The 18,720-nt window shown below is 53.9% G+C and overlaps 3 protein-coding genes across 5 annotated transcripts in view; 1 reads left to right on the forward strand and 2 right to left on the reverse strand.

Moving 5' to 3' along the window:
* Nucleotides 1-111: 111 nt before the first annotated feature.
* Nucleotides 112-4,944, reverse strand: TAX1BP3 (Tax1 binding protein 3). Its single transcript, XM_079798913.1, has 4 exons — nucleotides 4,749-4,944; nucleotides 1,846-1,965; nucleotides 1,347-1,424; nucleotides 112-1,046 (listed from the first exon to the last, which is right to left on the reverse strand). Exons 1-4 carry the CDS (start codon nucleotides 4,785-4,787, stop codon nucleotides 909-911), a joined length of 375 nt encoding a protein of 124 aa, XP_079655039.1. The 5' UTR covers nucleotides 4,788-4,944; the 3' UTR covers nucleotides 112-908.
* A 79-nt stretch (nucleotides 4,945-5,023) lies between these two features.
* Nucleotides 5,024-5,872, forward strand: EMC6 (ER membrane protein complex subunit 6). The gene is made up of 2 exons (XM_079798914.1): nucleotides 5,024-5,151; nucleotides 5,322-5,872. Exon 2 carries the CDS (start codon nucleotides 5,359-5,361, stop codon nucleotides 5,689-5,691), a length of 333 nt encoding a protein of 110 aa, XP_079655040.1. The 5' UTR covers nucleotides 5,024-5,151; nucleotides 5,322-5,358; the 3' UTR covers nucleotides 5,692-5,872.
* Nucleotides 5,873-6,007: 135 nt separating this feature from the next.
* LOC307115611 (P2X purinoceptor 5-like) overlaps nucleotides 6,008-18,720 on the reverse strand; it is a gene marked incomplete at its 5' end in the record, with an annotated part of 92,012 nt that continues 79,299 nt past the window's right edge. Inside the window, 11 exons of one of the 3 annotated variants that reach the window (XM_079798885.1) lie at nucleotides 6,008-11,062; nucleotides 12,080-12,162; nucleotides 13,929-14,199; nucleotides 14,558-14,694; nucleotides 15,242-15,380; nucleotides 15,664-15,744; nucleotides 15,990-16,086; nucleotides 16,179-16,254; nucleotides 16,524-16,595; nucleotides 16,822-16,881; nucleotides 17,153-17,303. In XM_079798885.1, the coding sequence (XP_079655011.1) occupies nucleotides 10,993-11,062; nucleotides 12,080-12,162; nucleotides 13,929-14,199; nucleotides 14,558-14,694; nucleotides 15,242-15,380; nucleotides 15,664-15,744; nucleotides 15,990-16,086; nucleotides 16,179-16,254; nucleotides 16,524-16,595; nucleotides 16,822-16,881; nucleotides 17,153-17,303 (1,237 nt within the window). In that variant the 3' untranslated portion in view covers nucleotides 6,008-10,992. The remainder of the gene's footprint in view (nucleotides 11,063-12,079; nucleotides 12,163-13,928; nucleotides 14,200-14,557; nucleotides 14,695-15,241; nucleotides 15,381-15,663; nucleotides 15,745-15,989; nucleotides 16,087-16,178; nucleotides 16,255-16,523; nucleotides 16,596-16,821; nucleotides 16,882-17,152; nucleotides 17,304-18,720) is intronic. The other 2 variants (XM_079798887.1, XM_079798886.1) reach the window with 2 other exon arrangements.

Here is an 18,720-nt window from a genome sequence, read left to right on the forward strand (position 1 = left end):
TGGGGCTTCTTCCCAGAGCAGCCAGGGCCAGGTCAGCCAGCCTTACAAACAAAGCTGTCCCCGTAATCCTCCCCCAAGTACCCCAACCCTGCATCTTAACAAAGACCCCTGTGAATCCCAGCACTGTTTATTGGGCACAAAAAGATTGGGGGGGCGGGGGCTTCATACTGCCCCATTTCCACAGTAACCAAAATAAGGTTTTCTGTTTGCTAAGAGTCATTCCCAGATTGAATTAGTAAGCTAAATTCAATGTAGAATTGGCATCTCCAAATAGTAAGATAAAAACCCTTTGTATCAAAGTGATTAAAAAAGTACAAAAAGTTAAACGCACAGGCATAGAGATTTGCGATCCTGAAAACTGCCCTCAAAAGTCAGCCTCAAGCCTTGCCTAAATCTTGTAAGCTGGTGACCCCTGGAAGGCTAGCACCCCTCGGAGGAGTGGGGGAGCGATGGGTGAACTGAGCCTGCTGGCTTCCATCCTGGCAGACTTCTGCTGCCTCTGGAAGTGTGGAATCCCCTCTGAGCAACGGGAACGCGTGGGACACAGGCACTTGGGAGCTGAGACAGAGGGCAGGGCTGGCCCACCAGGCGTTGTTCTGCTTTGTGCCGCTCTCAGGAAGTGGGGGCCCTGCTCACCCGGGCATTGCTGAGACCAGGCAGCAGGGTCTGGGGGCTGAGCTTGTGGTCACTACAGACTGACTACAACTCAGCTCCAGGCCATTGTTTCCAGTCCTCGGTGTCCAAGGGAGGGCTGGTCCCAGAGCCTCAGGCCTCTGGTGAGAGGGGAAGGCAGGCCAGTCAGGCCTCTGGGACCAGCACTCAGCAGAAGCCAGGACGAGGGGCAGACTGTGGAAGTAGTGTCACTGTACAGAGAGGCGGCAGGCACGAGTCGGGACCTCGGCGGGCTGCTAGGACAGCATGGACTGCTGCACGGCCTTCTGCAGCGACTGCCGCGTCACCAGCAGGCGCACCACCTCCTCCGAGCGCTTGGTGAGCCGCTTCCGGGCCTGGTCGTGTGTGACCATGGTCATGTCCCAGCCGTTCACCTGACCCAGGGAGAAAATACAGCCACTTTAGCTCCCCAGCCTCTGGGACCTGGAAGTAGGATGGGCTCTGGGGAGCCTGGGTTACCCAAGCAGGCCCCAAGCGGATGACCCCTGCATAGGAGATGCCAAGCACCAGTTATCACACAGAAGAGAGCCAGCTTCTTCTGGGGGCAAGGCCAGCTTGGGCTCCAAAATGGCTTGGGTGAGTCTCCCAGGAGGCAGGGGCCGCCTCAGCCCCACTCCCAAATGCGTCAGCCCCTCCAACCCAAGCCTTGTTTCCCTCCTTTGGGACTTCTGTACCTGCATGATCTTGTCTCCAATCTGTAGCCCAGCAATTTCAGCAGGGCCTCCCTCCGATACCCGTGTGACATAGATGCCCTGGAAACAGACAGCCCACGTCAAGCCCTGGGTTCACCGGACTGGCCCTTTATCCACAGAGCAAAGTTCAGTAGGGCGTACGCCCAGCTGTCCATCTGTCTACCCCTGCACTGAGCCTCCCTCCAGCCCCCACCCCCAGGCACAGGCTGTGCCAAGACAGCCAAGGGGACAGCTGGCGGCCCCAGGGATGCTCCAGCCCCTGCTGCTCCTGGGCTCTGTCTAAACAGGCCTTCCTAGGGCTGGGCAGCCCCCACTCCTCACCCCCACCCCTATTTATTCTCACCAGATCATTCCTTAGACCTTCTTAGAGGGGACTGCTGGCGAGAGATTAGGTCTGCTCCTTCCACAAAGGCCCGGGAAGCAGAGACCCACCATCTCAGGCCTCTGCTGCACGGAGAGGCCCCAGGACTCTGGTCCTCACCTTATCCGTCTTGTCTTCTGAGAAAGGATTCTGGGAGGGATCCTGGTCAATTCCACCTCCAATGCTGAAGCCCAGGATTAAATTCTCACCTTGACGCAGCTTATGAATTTCAACTCTTTGCTGGCAAAGAAAAGAATGAGTTGGGGGTGAGTAGAGAATAAATCTGGTCTGTATCTCCTGCAGCCGCCCCAGGCTGCTGGAACAGCTCAGCCATGCCAAGAGGGTGGGGACCAGGGCCCTCTGCAGAAATCCAGCCTGGGAGGCTGGGGGGTTGAGACTCGACTCATCCATATCAACTCACCCACATAACACTCTGTCCCAACCTCTCTCCCCTTCCTCTGTCTCAGGCATCAGCTTTAGTCAACAGGTGCTCTAAGCCCCGTTTGCTATGGATGGAGGGCTGTATCCCAGGGGAGGGATCACTCAGGACAGAAGGGGTCAGGCCCTAGAAAAACTGCAGGCAGATTGCCGAGCCAGCCCAGGTAAGGGCAAGACAGAGGATGCTCAGGAAAAGTGGAGATCAAACTCACACGGAAAGGAGAGGAGGGGCTGTCCTGGCCAAGGGAATAGGAACAGAGGCTTGAAGGTGCCATACATAAAGGTCCATGAAACCAGGGTGTACAGCACAGGACCGGAACTGGGAGGTGAGATGAGGCTAAGAGGCTGGGGTCAGACAGGAAGGCCCTGGAGACTGGGCCCCAGGGAGGGGTCTTTTCCCTCAGCCCCAGGCCCTGCTCTTGTGCAGTGTAGGAAGTCGGGGAGAGTCCTAGGGTTCTCCTTCCATGTCTGGGGCTGTGATCCCCAACTGTGCCAGGCTCTTTTCAAAGCCCTCAGCAGACATGCTCCAGTCACCAAATACTGGGAATCAGATCAGATCACCCCACTCCAAAAGGTGACTTGATTTGGACCTGAGGGAGTGATCAGTCACTGTGACCTGATCTTCATTCTGGGCCCACTGGAGCTCTCAGGAGTTGGGGAGTAGAGCTGGTTGTGATCGGGTTGGATGCTAGAAGGCCACTTAGGTAGCAGGGAATGGATTTCTCTTAGAGGTGGGATGTAGAGGCCAGGGGATATGAACTACTTGTAAAGTGACATCAGCAGACTTGAGGGCTGTTCATAGCACAGAGGGGTCAAGGGGAGCATCTGGCCACCTGGCCTGGTTGAAGTTTGAGTGCCAGGAGCCATTCAGGCAGGTATCCAGGAGGCAGATGGGCGTATGGAGCCAGAGTTCCAAGGGGCCAAAATGGTTTCAATATTCTCAAAATGTTAACTACACTCAGTGGTTGAGCATCGACCTATGAACCAGGAGGTCAGGGTTCAATTCCCGGTCAGAGCACATGCCTGGGTTGTGGGCTCCATCCCCAGTGTGGGGCACGCGGGAGGCAGCCGATCAAGGATTCTCTCTCATCATTGATGTTTCTAGCTCGCTTTCCTTCTTCCTTCCTCTCTGAAATCAATAAAACATTTTTTAAAAAAAGATAAGGGTCAGGGAGAAAGCCTCTCCCACCCATCCCTAGTCAAATACACGAGAGAGGCCAAACCCCACCCACCATATTCAGACATGTGTTGGAAGAACTGGGAGGTCATGGCCCTACAGCTTTGAGGAAGGCCCAGGGACCAGCCATGACATGTTAGAGGGGGGAGCAAAAAGCATAATCCCTGAGGCGCACCAGGCCTAGATCCTCATGCCCTAGACCCTCCAGGCCTGCTCCAATACATACCTTTGACCCACCTTCAAGGTCAAAAAGTACAGAAAAAAAAGAAAAGAAAAAGCACAGGCCCTGTCACTGACTTGGGTGAAATCAGGACGGTTACTGCCCCCTCTCTGGCTCCTCGCCTGCACCCCCTTTTTTTTTTCCAGGTAAGGAGCAAGCCTGGCCCCTCATCTCTGGGCAGCGAGGGATCTGGAAGTCAGGCTGGTGTAGCAGGCTGAAGGTTAGGACAGCTCTCAGCAAGCCCAGCAATGTTTCCTCCTAGCCCAGGCCTGCGCTGCTGCTCTGTGTTCACCTTATCAGTGACTTCACACCACACCACCTGACTCTCAGCACACCCATCTGAGATCATGACCCCAGAGCTGGGACTTCCACCTGACCCAATGCCTGCCCAACAGGCATTTCTTCTCGGAGATCTGGATCCTTCCTGAGGGCTTCTTTATGTGGCTGGCCATGACCAGACCTCTCTGGGACTCACTTCCCCACCTCCTGGCCTCCAGGTCCCATCCAGCTGTGGCACATCTAGGTCTAATGTCCCAGCCTCCTTCCCTTCCTTTGATTACTCTAATTGCACCTGACACCCAAGACAAGCCAGGGGGAGGGGAGAAGTGGGGAGCCTGGTGCCTGAGCTGACCCCAAAGGGTCTCTCAGGCCCCAAGTGCCAGGCGGAGGACCTGGACTTTGCCCCAAAGGCTGGGAATCCAGGGAAAGTTACGAGCGGGACCAAGCCAGTTGTGTGAGCCTTCACTCTGGACTGGGCGGTGGTGAGTCCGAGGAAGCAAAGTTGGACGTAAGGAGGGGTAAGGGGCGGCGGCGCCCACTGGAGTGGAGGAAGCACTTCCTCATTCCAGAGGCTGCGACTCACGGATGTCCGGACCGGCGCCCGCCCCCCGCGGCTACCCAGCTGAGATCACAGGTCCAGGAAGGCCCTGGATGTTTTACTAGATCCCCACAGCCCGGCCTTTCTCCTCAGTCCTCCGCCCCGGCCGGCTGAAAGGAGTCCAACGCGGCGGCGGCGGCGGGCGGGGACTGGCCAGGTCCAGGATCTGAGGCTCTCGGGTCCCAGCCTTTCCTGTTATGGCTGGGGAGCCCTGGGTTCGACGCTTTGCCAACCTGTATAGGGTATCAGTTTACCGCTCTGCAAAGTGGGAGCAAGCCAAGAGGAGGAGGAGCCCCCGCGAGAGCACTCACCACCACGGCCGTGACCGGCTGGCCCGGGATGTAGGACATCTCGACCCCAATCTGGCAGCCAAGTACCGCTCCGCGAAGCCCGCAGTGCAAATCCCGGCGACCGCGCCCTCCGGTTAACAAAGGCCGCCCGGCTCGGCCCGCCCCCTCATGAATAGTTAACAAACCTCCAGCCAATCATCCGTCGGATCGCTGTTCCGCTCTCGGAAGTCCCAGGGTGTGAGTAGTAAAGCGGGGAGGAGGTGGAGCGTGCTTGGGCGCCCGCGGCGCATGCGCTAGAGGGCGGGAGCGCGGTCTTGACGCGTGCGCAGGCTGGGCCCTCCCAGCAGGCTCTAGGGCAAGATGGCGCCGCGGGGGACTGTACCGCCGACTGTCTGAGGGGACAGTGACTGCCACCGTGTTCCAGGTAAGCGGGCGAGCCTGGGCGGGGGATGCAGACGTGCTGCCGCTCCCCCACCCCCGGCTGGCCTCCTCAGGTCGTGGAAAGGTGAAGCCCCGGGGGGGGGGGGGGGAGGAGCGGCGTGAACCCAACTCGCCACGCTCCTGGCGCCACTTGCACCTTGGTTTTCTCCGCAGCTCCGCGGGAAAGCAGAGGCCGAGCCCCAGGGGTGCGATGGCCGCGGTGGTGGCCAAGCGGGAAGGGCCGCCGTTCATCAGCGAGGCAGCCGTGCGAGGCAACGCCGCGGTCCTGGATTACTGCCGGACCTCGGTGTCGGCGCTGTCGGGGGCCACGGCCGGCATCCTCGGCCTCACCGGCCTCTACGGCTTCATCTTCTACCTGCTTGCCTCCATCCTGCTCTCCCTGCTCCTAATCCTCAAGGCGGGAAGGAGGTGGAACAAGTATTTTAAGTCACGAAGACCTCTCTTTACAGGAGGCCTCATCGGAGGCCTCTTCACCTACGTCCTGTTCTGGACGTTCCTCTATGGCATGGTGCACGTCTACTGAAATGGGGCAGGGTGACTTTTCTAGAAAACCAGATGGGGAAGACTGTTGCCAGGCAGTAACAACGTGTAGACTTACTTAGTTTTTAAATTGTTGAGTTCACTGCTTGTTCTGTAACGTTATAACTTATACCAGAAGACGGAGAGCCTGTAATCTTCTTCAGATTAAATGAAGCGTGAGACACTTTTCGGAGTTTTTCCTGCTTTAACGCATCCTCCCCGCCCCCCTCCCCGTCCCCTCCCCCCAACTCTCCCCGTCTGTCGTAGGTGCAAAATCACCAAGTTTTGATGACTCCTGGAGAGCTGGGAGTGAGGCTTGGCCTTCGGTAATTTCCTTGTGTTGACACTAGGGCCTATAAACGGAGAGAACTTATTGTTAACACCTGTAGAACTACTAACAGTTGATGTTTATTGTGTGCCCTGTATACCAGGCATTATGCCCTGTGTGTTTTACACCCATTATCTCATTTGATTCTAGCAATATCCTTATGGAGTAGATGTGATCATTGTCCCCAGTGATGAACCTAAGGCTCCAGAGGAGGCACAGCTCCGAAAGGACAGAGCCTGGATTCACATGTAGGTCTCTTTCCCACCCCACCCCACCCCACCCCCCAATATATTTTTCTTGACTTCAGAGAGGAAGGGAGAGAGAGAGAGAAACATCAGTGATGAGAGAGAATCACTGATTGGCTGCTTCCTACATGCTTCCTACTGGGGTTCGAGCCACAATCTGGGCATGTGACCTCCTGGTTCACAGGTGCACTCTCAACCCCTGAGCCACGCCAGCTGGGCCACATGTAGGTCTCTTAATTGCTCTTGCTGTATTGGCTGAGTGTACCTTTTCAGAGCCCACTGCTTTCAGGTGTGGATGGTGTCCTGTCAGTTCCATTTCACCTAGTTACAGCTAGCTGTCATTTCCTTTTAAAAAATTAATTCCAGCTGTCTTCTAAAATATGTCTCATGAAGATTAAACAGATTGGATGTTTGTAAACTAATCTATGGGCTTGTCTAGAGGGTCAGTGCCTCTGTCTATATGCTAATCTGTGATTCCTTCTTATCAGGAGGGTTATCTTATAATAAAATTCATATTTTAATTGAGGAATAAGTATTGCATTAAAGTTATAGTAGTGAACATGTTGCTCATGGAATTTATAGTCTTAACTGGGAAGACCAGCATTACCTAATTTCACAAATGTTTTAATTATGGTGCTTGCTATGAAGAGAATACATAGGAACTCCAAACTGAACCCAGGTTGGGAGGTGGGGGTCGAGAAAGACTTATTTGAGGAAATAACATTAGAGAACCGAAGGTTGAATAACAGCCAAGTGTGGAGAAGGGGTACTTGGAAGAAAGCCAAGTACCTCAAATTTTGAGGGCCATTGGGCAGGAAGGAGTTTGGCCTGTATCTGAAGAGAAGCTATGAGATAGATCTGGGCCAGAGAGAACATGGAGGGCCATGGTGGAGAGTGGCTTTGATTCTAAGAGCAACTGAGAGAAGTCTTTAGGAGTTTTAGCCCAGAGTTATGTGATCAGATTTGGATTTTTAAATCAGTTTTTGATCAGAAGGGAAATAGACTGAATCCAAGTCCCCTTTTGCAGACAGTATTGCGCCATGGCCAATAATGGAAATGGGTCTGGGACCCAGGCCGCCTGAATCCCATTTTGGGTTCTGGGCTGCATGCTTGCACAGGAAGCCAAGAAGCTGAGGCCACAGCTTCGCCTCCCTCTCCCCCAGTGGCTTCCTCTGAACCCACTCTGTCCACCACTGAAGACATTCGCTTTAATGGTTTGCATCCCCAATTCTCTCGGCCTTTTCTGAGTGGGAAGGGGGAGTTCATTCCTGAAGCAGTGGGTCCTTCTTGGGAAGTAGGGAGGGAGAAGGTAAATGAGCTGATTTACCTAACCATTCCTCTGTTGTTAGGTTGTTTGAAATGTTCACTATTATAAAAATACTGCAATGAATGTCTATATTTTTTTGAGAATAGGCTAGAGTAGAAGATTAAAACTTAATTTCATATTCTTTCCAGAGTATTACCAGATTACTCATTGAATGAAAAGTGCCAGTTTTATCAGTGCCTTCTTAGTCTTAATGTTTGCTCATTTAAAGAGTTTCCTTTCATTTTAATTTCTTTGCAAAATAAGGAACATAATATATTGTCCACTAATTTCTGTGCCTCTTTTGGGCTCATTTTCTCCTACATTTTAATCTAAAACATGGGTGACCATGAAGGGGGAAAAAATCATGACACATCTAAAGTTAACCTTTGTGTTGTTTTATAACCAAATAAAAATGTCAGAGAATACATACTCTGGGCAGTCCCAGAAAATGTGCCAGCTCCTCCCCCTCCCTTTGATTCTGTGTAACAAACAGCGGAAGAAAGGTGTGCCTTTGGGGGAGAGCGTTCTTGTGTCCACTGGAGAGTATGCTCTGAGGAAAGGTGCATCACTTGGGTGCAGGGGGTGGGTTGGAACCAAGTAGGGCCCTTTTCCAGATATACAAGATGCCATTCCAAGTAATGACTTAGCAACTCTGCAGTCCCTAAGCAGAGCGCTCTAGTCCTTAACTGGTGCTGAGAGACTCCTGGAGGAAGTCACATTCCCCCTTCACAGCTGGTTCCCCAGTTGGCAGCCAGCCACTGAGAAGAAGGAACTGATGGGGTGGCAGGGGAAAAGGCAGCTGTGATTGGTCAGTCCTGATGACCCCTGCATCAGGAGTGGAGTGCACAGGGCTCTTTCCTGGCTGGTCCCTGTGACATATTGATGGCACCCAATTTACAAATTTATTTTTGAGCTGCAGCATGGCACTCTGGAGGCATGGAATAAAATCACAGACGCAGCAGGGGAATGTGCAAAAGCAAGGGAATTTGGTACAGTGTGCAGCTATCCAGTGCTGTGACGGTCACTGGCTTTTCTGAGTATGGTGTCCCTGACAGTAGTAAGGAGGCCACCTAGACAGCTTTTCTGGAGTTGAAGAAATAATTAGGTTGAGCAAGTCCTCTATGGCAGTGAAGTTTAATGGGGCAACGCTTAAAGTAAGTTGAAAAGAAAGCCTCACAGCTCCAATCACAGTCTTCATCCAGGTCCTTGTTTGCTCCTCATGTCAAGGTTTTCTTCTACGTGTGATTCCCTTACCTGGAATGCTTCCTCCGTCACCTGTTTAGACTGCCACTAACCATTCAGATTTGAACTTATACGTCGCTTTCTTGGGGAAACTCTCTGGCTACTCCACTGAGAACTCGGTTCAGTCTGTGATGTGTGTGATTGCCAGGTATTAAAGTTTAGCGCCCAGGGCTGGAAACACTCCAAGCAGGGACTCTTGTGTTGCTTGCCACTGTGTCGCTAGCATTTAATCCAACACTTGACACAGTAGGTATTCAATAAATATTTACTGACTGAATAGTGTAGAAGACATTTTCATTCCAATATAAAATAAACAGTACAACTGTTCCTGTTTTATGGCTCCTGCCAAGCAATTCCAAAAATAGGTTAAGAGAAACCAGATCAACCCTGAGCAGCCATGCCCCTGCCCTTGTTACTTCCTGCCAAACATAAGAGGCTAGATTATCCACTGAGTTGGCTTTAGTGATGAAGTGAAACATCATAATGGATCGTCCTGATTTTTCACTTTCTATTCAGAGAGCAGGTGGGCTGTTGACCAAGGTGAGGGAGCTGCTTGCTCCAAAAGGGTTCCTGTTCTGGGACCACAACCTTCTGCCCTGGGGGTGGAGCCTCACCAGAAACCTTCCAGACCCCTCTGACCCTCTCCCAAGGCCCCAGGGGAAGGATGCTCACCCCTCCTCTGTGTGCAGAGAACCAGGCTCCCGACTCCAGGGAGGTCCGAGAGAGCACTTCCGGAGAGGGCGCTCCCCAGTGTCCTGGCAGCTGTGCAACGGGCACTGCAGGCCTTGGCTGCCATAGTTCAGACAGAGTTCTAGGCCTCTCCCCCTGGGTTTACACGGGGACTCCCCAGACACGGGGAGGGAGAAGCGAGCTCTCTGGCTCCCAGCCCAGTGCTTCGGCCTTTCTGACGGGGCTCATGGTCTGATGTGGCAGGCATGAGGAAAAGTTCACGTCCTGAGGAACAAGTGGACTCTCAGTTTGAAAACGAGGGAGCCTCTTGGAATTGGTAACACAGGCTGCCTCGAGAACAGGTGGGAGGAAAGCTTTTGCTGCTTATTCTTTTGTACCTGTAAAATTTTGAATCATAGAAGTGTTGCCTCGTTAAAATACTCTGAGTGTAATGCTCCTTTCCCTGGGGCAGGAAGGGGGTCCTGTCAGTCTCCAGGGAGAATGTGTGTACTAGTAAGTCTGGCCTGGAAATTGGCGCCCCCCACCGAAGCTGACTCTTTCCTCCCTCAATCAGGCTTTGCAGAGCTCCTCACCCGTGCAGGGCTCTCAGAGTGTAAGGAGCACACGAATCCCCTGGAGCCCCATTGCCACGCAGGCCCTGATTTAGGAGGAGGAAGGGCTAACAAGCTCCCGGGTGATGCCAAGGCTGCTGGTCCAGGGACCACACCTTGAGGAGAGAAGCTCTACAGACAGTAAGGGAGGGAGCAGCAGGGTGGGGTGGGGAGGGGAAGGAGGGTGAGGGGTGAGGGCCTCCCTAACAACTGTTCCCACCTGCTGAGTGAGCACCCTGTCCTTAGCCCTTCAGACCCAGCCAGCCTTTGAGGAGAGAGGAAGGGGAGCTGGGTAAGGACACCCAACCCCACAGAACAGCAGGAGCCAAACCAGAGGCAGTGTCTCCCATCTGGGCGAGATGCTGTGCCCGGAGCCTCCCCAGGCTGCACAGGTCAGACTGGCGTGAAGCCTCCCTGCCTCCTCTCTGTGAAAGTCAGAGGCTGGAGGAAGGCCAGAGGGCTGAGCCTGGCTGTGAGTCTGTTGTCTCTGGAGGGAATTACGGGTGCTCCGCTCCCTGAGGGCCAGTTCAGCATCTCATTTAAGCATCTCTTGGATAGGGCCCAGCCCACAGCAAAAAATGTTTACTGCATGTATGAATAAATGAGTGAATGAATGCCCAACTAGACTCTCAGAAAACATGGAAACACTTAGTATCATTTACACCCCGGCCTGCCCCTTCCCTCTCCAGCGTCTCCTCTCCTAGCCCTGAGCCACTCTGCCACTGGGAGTCTCCCCTCCCCCACACACAACAAAAAGCTTGTAGCAAGATCCCAAAGTGCAGGAGGGATGGTGGCGCCTGGAAGCCCCAGTCCATGCAGACACACAGGCTCTTCCCTCTTCCCGTTCAGAGCTGCAGCGGGTTCTGCCCCTGACGTCTTCACCAAATCTCTCAGCCGCCTCTGGCTACGCCTCCACTGTCTGCAGGTTCTGCAGCTGCTCCGCGGTCACCTTTCCATTCCCAGGGTGCCCAGACCTGTGTGTGGTGGTGAGGAGCGCACAGAGGGCGGTTGGGAACCCTGTGGACAGTGACAGCCTCTCAGGCAGCACTGAGGCAGAGCACCCGCAGAGAGGGGCAGTGTGCCGGGGCCCTGCTGCAGCCCAGGCACTCCGATGTTCAGGCCGAGGCCTCTGGAGCTGCCCCAGCAATGACAGCAGCCCCCACATGACCAGCATGGTGGCCATTCTTCCCTCTCACAGGCTAAGGAGCTCAGGCAAGCACCCAAGAAGTAACAGTCTGCTCAGGGAGCATGTGGGGGCTGCTAAGTGCCCAGCCCCCCAGCAGATCGCTAGCCTCCACTGCCTCCTGGCCCTAGCTGCTGCAGTCCCTACCACCTCTCTTCACTCCTCTCCATCCTCTGCCCTTCCTCTCTGCCACAGTCCTTTTAACATCCTTTCCCTGCCCAGGCCCAGCTTCTGGTTGGAGACTGCCAACTCCTGAGTTGGCCAAGAATGAAAGCTGGAGTGGGAGGAAAGTCCACCTAGGCCAGTGAACTCCTGGGATGTGGTTTACAAGAGGAGTCACACAATCATAGCCTGACTGAACATGAGGGCTCCTCGGGGCAGGCCCAGACAAGGCCAGGCCCCTACTGAAAGGCACAAAGTAAGGCAGGGGGGCCAGGTGGACCTGAAGGCCACCTCCTGACAGCCCAGGGCTCCCTCCTGCACCAGGCTGAGGTTTCATCTTATAAGTGCAAGAAGGCACTGTATATAAACCAGTTCTCTCATTTTGCAGAGAGAAACGGGGGCCCAAGGAGGCCTGGAAACCAGGTATGTGGTAGCTTTTCCGCTCCAGCTGCTCTGAGGCGGAGTCTGGTTTTATAGCATGTACTCAGAACAGTCCACCTTCCCTCACTTCCGGGGCGGCTCCCCATGTTCACCCCTGCACACACCAGGCGTAGCCATCCACCCAGGGTAAAGGTCCTAAGACAGGGAGGGGGAGGTTGGCTCCACAGGGCTCCCATGGGACCACTGGGGAGGAAGCATAACTGACCGTACTTCCTCGAATTTCTTGTTGCGGTAAAAGTGGCTCTTTTTGATCAAGTAGATGAGTATCAGGTCACAGAAGAAAGACCCCTGCAAAAGAGTTGGGGGTCCGTGACTCAGACCCTACACTTCTGGAGAGCCCACAGGCACTTGACCACTGTATCCTGTTTCATCCTGTAACAATACCAGAAGCGTGCATCCTTGTCTCCATTTCATAGATGGGGAAACTGAGATCAGAAAGAGGCACCTTTAAGGTCACGAAGCTGGTCCACAGTAGAACCCAGGTGAGCCTGAAGTTCATCTAATCATGTTTAACAAACATTTGCTGAGCATTCACACGTACCAGGGAGGGCTAAGACAATGAGACCCTCTGGGGACTCTCTCTAGTGCAAGAGACAGGCATGTAACTTATGGCACACGGTGATGTGTCTTATGATGAGGAGAGGAGCAAGGAGAGCGAAGGCAGGACTTGACTCAGTCTGGGTTGAGTCTTGAAGGATAAAGAGGAATTAATACAAAAAGCTCAGGAAGGGCATTGCAGAGGCAGGAACAAGCTCGTCATGCCTGGAAAATTCCACAGGGCTGTGGGGGAAGAGTAAAGACACTCTGGAGAGCTGGGTGGGGACTGAAATGTCTTCAAGGCACTGGTTCTCATCCTCTCTGCAGGCACTGAGGGCGCTGAATAGGGCAGAACACAGAACTGTGGCATTTTAAAAAGATCCCTCTGGGAATCAGTGTAAGAGATGGGTTGTAGGGGATGCAAATAACAAGGATGCTGCAGAGATGGCCAAGGAAAGATAGGCAGCCTGGCTAACCCAGCTGGGACCCGCTGACACCTGAGCACATGCACTTCAGGCAAAAGTGCGTGGAGCAACGCCTGTCTCTTCCACCAGAGGGCGAATCCACCTCAACAGCAGGTTTCAGAATGAGTAAGGGTGGGGGATGGGCCCACAGGTGAACCTGGTCCTCTGACCCTGGGCTCTGCACACCTTTTCTTTTTTTTTTTCTTTTTTTCCAGATGTTAGAAATGCTTTTTTTATCAATCCCTTGTTCCACAGAGCCACGGTTGAGAAACCCTATATACAGGTGGATCCTGCCTCTTTTTAGACGTAGAGATGAGGCTTTAAAAGTTCAGGGGCTAATCTAGCTGTTGTATATTTACCCCATGGAATACTATGCAGCTCTAAGAAAGAAGGAACTCTTACCCTCTTCGACAGCATGGATGGACCTGGAGAGTATTATGCTAAGCAAAGTAAGCCAGTCAGAGAAAGACAGATACCATATGGTCTCACTTATATGTGGAATCTAATGAACAAAATACACTGACGAACAAAATAGAACCACAGGCATGGATACATGAAGCAGAATGACAGGTGTCAGAGGGAAGGGTGGTGGGAGGGACTAGATGAAAGAAGGTGAAGAGATTAGCCAAAGAACACGTATGCATAACCCGTGGACACAGACAACAGTAGGGTGAAGGCCAGAGGAGGGGTGGGTGCTGGAAGCTGGCTGGAGATGGGCAAATGGCAGGGAGAATGGGGACATCTGTAACTGTCATAAATAAATAAATAAATAAATAGAATTAAAATTAAAATTCAGGGGCTAATCCTGTATCCCAGAGAAGCCCCAGCCCCAAACCCCAGCTCCGGAGCAATAGGCAGATGCCTCTGGCTCTAGAAAGAGAAACTCAGGCAGTTCTCTGCCCCCTGGGGGCCACTGGTGGGGCGTGAAGTCCCAGAAAGGCCTCTTTGCCAGTTCTTTGTTTCCTGGGCATTTGGACAACTCCCCTAGAGTGGAATCCCCCTCCCCCCACCAGTGTGCACAGGGTAAAGGGGAGGGAGGGGAGAGGTACTCACAACACCCATGAGTGCTACCCCTGAGCCCACGTTGATGATTGTGGGGATGATGTTGAACTTCCCTGCCTGAAGCACAGAGAGAGACAAGGCAGGGTGAGCGAGCAGGTGGATAGCAGGGTCCCTCCCAACATGCCTGTCCGGCCCTGGACCTGCCCAGCCTCCCCAGGGGAGACGCACCCTGCCATTCACCAGGACATCAAAGCGGATCCCGTAGGCTTTGATCAGGGTGCGGAACTCCACCCCAGCTTCATCGCGGTAATATTTGGCAAACCTGGGGAGACACAGCCCAGGGGAGATCTCAGCTGCTTTTGAGATTTATAAGCATCCCCAGGACCTCGCTCACAGCAGCCCTGGGAGAGGTTGCAGACCCTCTTGCTGACATGCCTGAGATTCATCCAGATCTTTGAAGTCCTTGTGAGACACGCCCCAAGAGGTAGGGGCTTTCCACTGCACACTGGGCCAACCGGGGGCCACCATCTCTCCTCTCCCAGAGGCCATCCCTCCTCAGCTGTCTATTCCTGTACCTCCGCTCTGACACTTACCCCCAGGAAGGGGTGTCACATTGCTGGCACCCAGGAAAGGACACGAAACATGGACAGAGTCATATGGCAGCAGGCCCAGCCCATTACCTGAAGTTATACCCGGAGGAGACAGAGTTTCCAGGAAACCTGCGGTCCAGCCGGCTAAAATAATAGCGAGGGTTGCATTCAGAAGGAGCTTTGTCAAGATCACAGTCCCACTCGATCTGGATCCCTATCACACCGCCCTGGGTGGGAAAGAGGAATCCGTGTCTGGGAGATGGACAGCAGTTACAGGCCCGCTCTCCACCGACAGCTGGACGAGACTGGGGACGCCTTGAGGCCAGGGGTCAGCCCGGCTGGAGCGTCCTTCTGGAAGGAAGGTGGAGGGCCCAGGAGGGGCTGGGGAAGTGTGGCCGGCAGCCCCCAGCCCCCACCGCCTCCTGCCTCCTGCTTCCTGCTTCAGAGAAGACGAGAACTACCCGGTGAGCACCTACTACACTACGGGCAGGCACCTTACACAGCCAGGATGTGCCCGTGGGGCTCCTTTGGTTCAGTTTCAGCTGCTGCCCCAGCGACTAAGAACCAAACGGCAGGTGCTGAGTGTGCCCCTCACTGAGTGCCCGAGGTCCGAGCGCAGGCACAGCGGCTGTGTCACAGCGAATTCTGAAAACAGGAAGTCCCTGGGGCAGGTGACTTTGCAGGGCCACCCCACCCCATGGGTTCCCCCACACACCCCTCCTCATTCAGAGCCCTGAGGCCCCAGGGCAGGCTCCCTGAGGGCACGCCACCCACCTGCAGGGCTATCTCCTGGAAGTCGCTCCCTGTCCACCTGACCACAGACCCCAGTCGGAAGATGGGGCAGTAGGGGTCCTTGGGGCCAAACCGACAGGACTTCAGGTAAGCTCTGTCTTTGGTGTCCAGCACATTGGTCCTGGGGGCGGCCATGGACAGACAGTGAAATGAAGGTAGACTTGCTGCTTCCAGGCTTAGTCCCTGACTTGAGCTCTCAGCTGGAGCCCCAACCACATCCACGCTAACATCCCACCGCATTCAAGAACAGACCTCCACCCCACAGCAGGGAGGGGTGCCCAGCATCCCCCTGCGGTCCTTTCACACCCAGTGTCTCACACACATACACAGGGGCCCATGCACAGCCACCAGGAGGGCCAGCCATGGCCCCAGGCCTGGGTCCCCAGTAGCCGAGCCCCACGTACTTGGAGAAGTTGAATTTGGGGAAACGAATGAAGTTCTTTATGTAAATGGTGAAGTCTTCAGCCTTGCCCAGGAGAGGCTTCCTGAAAAGCCAGCCGGGACAGCCTGTTTAGGAAGCCCTGCCCTCCACGCCGCGGCCCCGCCCCCTGCCCAGGGTCCCCTGGAGCCTTTGCCAAGGCAGTTAACTCGTTCATGGTGGATGGAGTTCAGGCCTTTGTGGGGTATCCTTGGAATGAGGATCCGGGAGTGGACATGTCTCTACCATCAGACTTGGACCCGCTGCCCAGGACTGGGAAACTCCTTGGGGTCCCAAACCACAGCCACGTACTCTGGCCTGGACCTTGTTTCCACTGGGCACCAGGCGAAGATCTCGCAGGTGCCCCTTTGCATGTTCTCCGCCCGCAGGCAGCGGCCAGTCCTCACTCCTGCAGGCGGGGACAGGGGTAGTGCCAGGAGCCTCCAGGCCCCAGCCTCCCCCCCCCCCACCCCACCCTCGCCCTGGTCATCCAGGCCTCACCATTTCCAGCCACGACAGGCTCCCCAGGAGGACAGTCACTGTCCTCGGAGCACACAGCATCGGGAATGCTTTCATTCTGCCAGGAGAGAAGGGGCGCCTGTGTGGAGGGCTCCCCTGCAGGTTCCCAGCTCGGCTGGTCCCACCCCAGGGGTAGGACAGAGGCTCCTCCCCTGCCTGGGGCCACACACCCTTTGAGAACCTGTTCCTCCCCCAGAGTACATGTACATCCCCACACCCAGGGCCCTGGAGGGGACAGAACTACTTCTGGAGATGGGCACAGCCCTCCCCACCCCCGCCCCGTGCTGGGGTCTTCCACCACCTCCCAGCTCTGGTGCCAAAGCAAACCTCCGCACAGGTTTCCTGCCGCTGGTTGGGGGTCACAATCAGGTTGGTGATGACGAAGAAGACGTTCTCCCCCTGAGGAACCAGAGAGGAGTTAAGGAACCTCCTACTGCTCTCTTGGAACCCTCCTTCCCAGGGCTGCCTGGCAGGGCGCGGGCCTCTGCATGGGTATGGGGACAATGGAGCCATAAAAGTAGTGGATCCCATCCCACTCATCTGCCCACTGTCCTAAGTCCTTTAATAGGTTCCTTCCAGACCCACACCTACAAACCGCCCCTGCCCCACAAATCCCTATTCTGACCTCAGCCCCTGGGGTCCAGGCACAGATCCGGGAGGAAAGCAGTAATGGAGCAGCTCCGCCCTGCACCAGGGAGATTGTGATCAGGCCAGGGAGCTGATCTAAGGGACTCACACCCACTTGGAAATTCTCTGAGACCCATTGGTTTTAACAGGCTCAGGGTTTGCTGGGAGCAGAGCAGTTCCATGAGGCACAGAAAAGGGGGGCAGGAGTTGGACTTGGGGGAGGATCTGTATAGGATCTCTCTGTACAAACCCTGGCAGCTGTTCTGGGCCACGGGAATCAATGAATGGAGGTCCTTGGGTCCCAGCACCCTGCCAGCCGGGGTTCAGACCTGGGGTGGGATGACGTAGTCAGCAACATCCCAAAGCCGCTCCCCCAGCTCCGAGGTGTTGGTGAAGATCACGCCCTTGACTTTGGTGATGATGCTGCTCTGCAGGGAGGTGTCGGTGTCTTGATAACTCTTCTTAACTAGGAATACCCAACTGCGGAAGGGCCAGCAAGGCGGGCGTCAGCCCAGGGTGGGGAGGGGCGGGCTTAGGCTCCACCCTGCCCACCACTCCTGGACTGGGTCACAACTCCCACTGCTGCCTGGAGCCCATCCTGCAAGCAGCAGAGGTGACAACCCCATTGATAGTGTGCTGCTCTCAGTGGGGCTGGGATGAAACCTGCTCACCCTCAAACTGGCTATAGGACCTCGGGCAAGCCAATGAGCTCTGGGGTTAACAGGATAACAGCACCTCCCTCCAGGTGTGAGGAGGGTTAAAGGTCATGGTGCATAACCTGAACCAATCATGGGGGGACCTCAGTCAAACCCAAACTAAGGGGCAATCCATAAAATTCAAGAGCAAGAAAAAATAGGTAAGTTGGACTTTACCAAAATTAAGAACTTTTATGCATCAAAATACACTATCAAGAAAGTGAAAAGATAATTCACAAGATGGGAGAAAATATTTGTGAATTATATAACTAGTAAGGACCTAGTACCCAGAATATATAAAGAAGTCTTACAACTCAACAGTACAGAAGACAAATAACCCAGTTTAAAATTGTGCCAAGGATTTGAATAGACATTTCTCCAAAAAGATATACAAATAGCCAATAAGCACATGAAAAGATGCTTAACATCATCAGTCATCAGGGAAATGCAAATACAAACCACAATGAGATATCACTTCACATCCAATAAAATGGCTATAATAAAAAAAATGGAAAATAACAAATGATGAAAATGTGGAGCAACTGGTACTGGTGATGGGAATGTAAAATGGTGTAGCTGCTGTGGAAAACGATTTGGCAGTTCCTCAAAAAGGTTACCTTATGACCCAGCAATGCTACTCCTAAGTGTAAACCCAAAAGAATTGAAAACATATGTTTACACAAGAAGTGTACATGAATATTCTTAGCAGCATTATTCATAATAGCCAAAAAGTAGAAACAGTCCAAATGCCAATCAACCAATGAATAGATGAACAAAATGTGGTATATCCATACAATGGAATATCATCTATATATATAAAGAGCCAGGGTCCGTAACATCCAAAATGACCAAATGGATGACTGAAAACTGGAAGTCAGTCCTGCAGTCATGGCGACCCAGCACTGACTGCCGAGGGGGCTGCAGATCAGGCCCGGAGAGAGGACCAGAGACAGAAGCAGGGTATAAGCAGGGTGTGATCCTCAGCCTCCGTGGCAGCTGTTGATCAGTCCTTGTCTCTCTCTCTCTCTCTCTCTCTCTCTCTCTCTCTCTCTCTCTCTTTCTTTCTCTCTCTCTCTCTCTCTCTCTCTCTCTCTCTCTCTCTCTCTCTCTCTCCCACCCCCTCCCGGCCTTGCCAGCAGCTGTGGGGGCTGCTGATCAGCCCCACCTCTCTGATCAGGCCTGGAGAAATGCCCAGAGATGCT

Source organism: Cnephaeus nilssonii (genome assembly GCF_951640355.1).
Source record: "Cnephaeus nilssonii genome assembly, chromosome: 19".
NCBI classification, from domain to species: Eukaryota; Metazoa; Chordata; class Mammalia; order Chiroptera; family Vespertilionidae; genus Cnephaeus; species Cnephaeus nilssonii.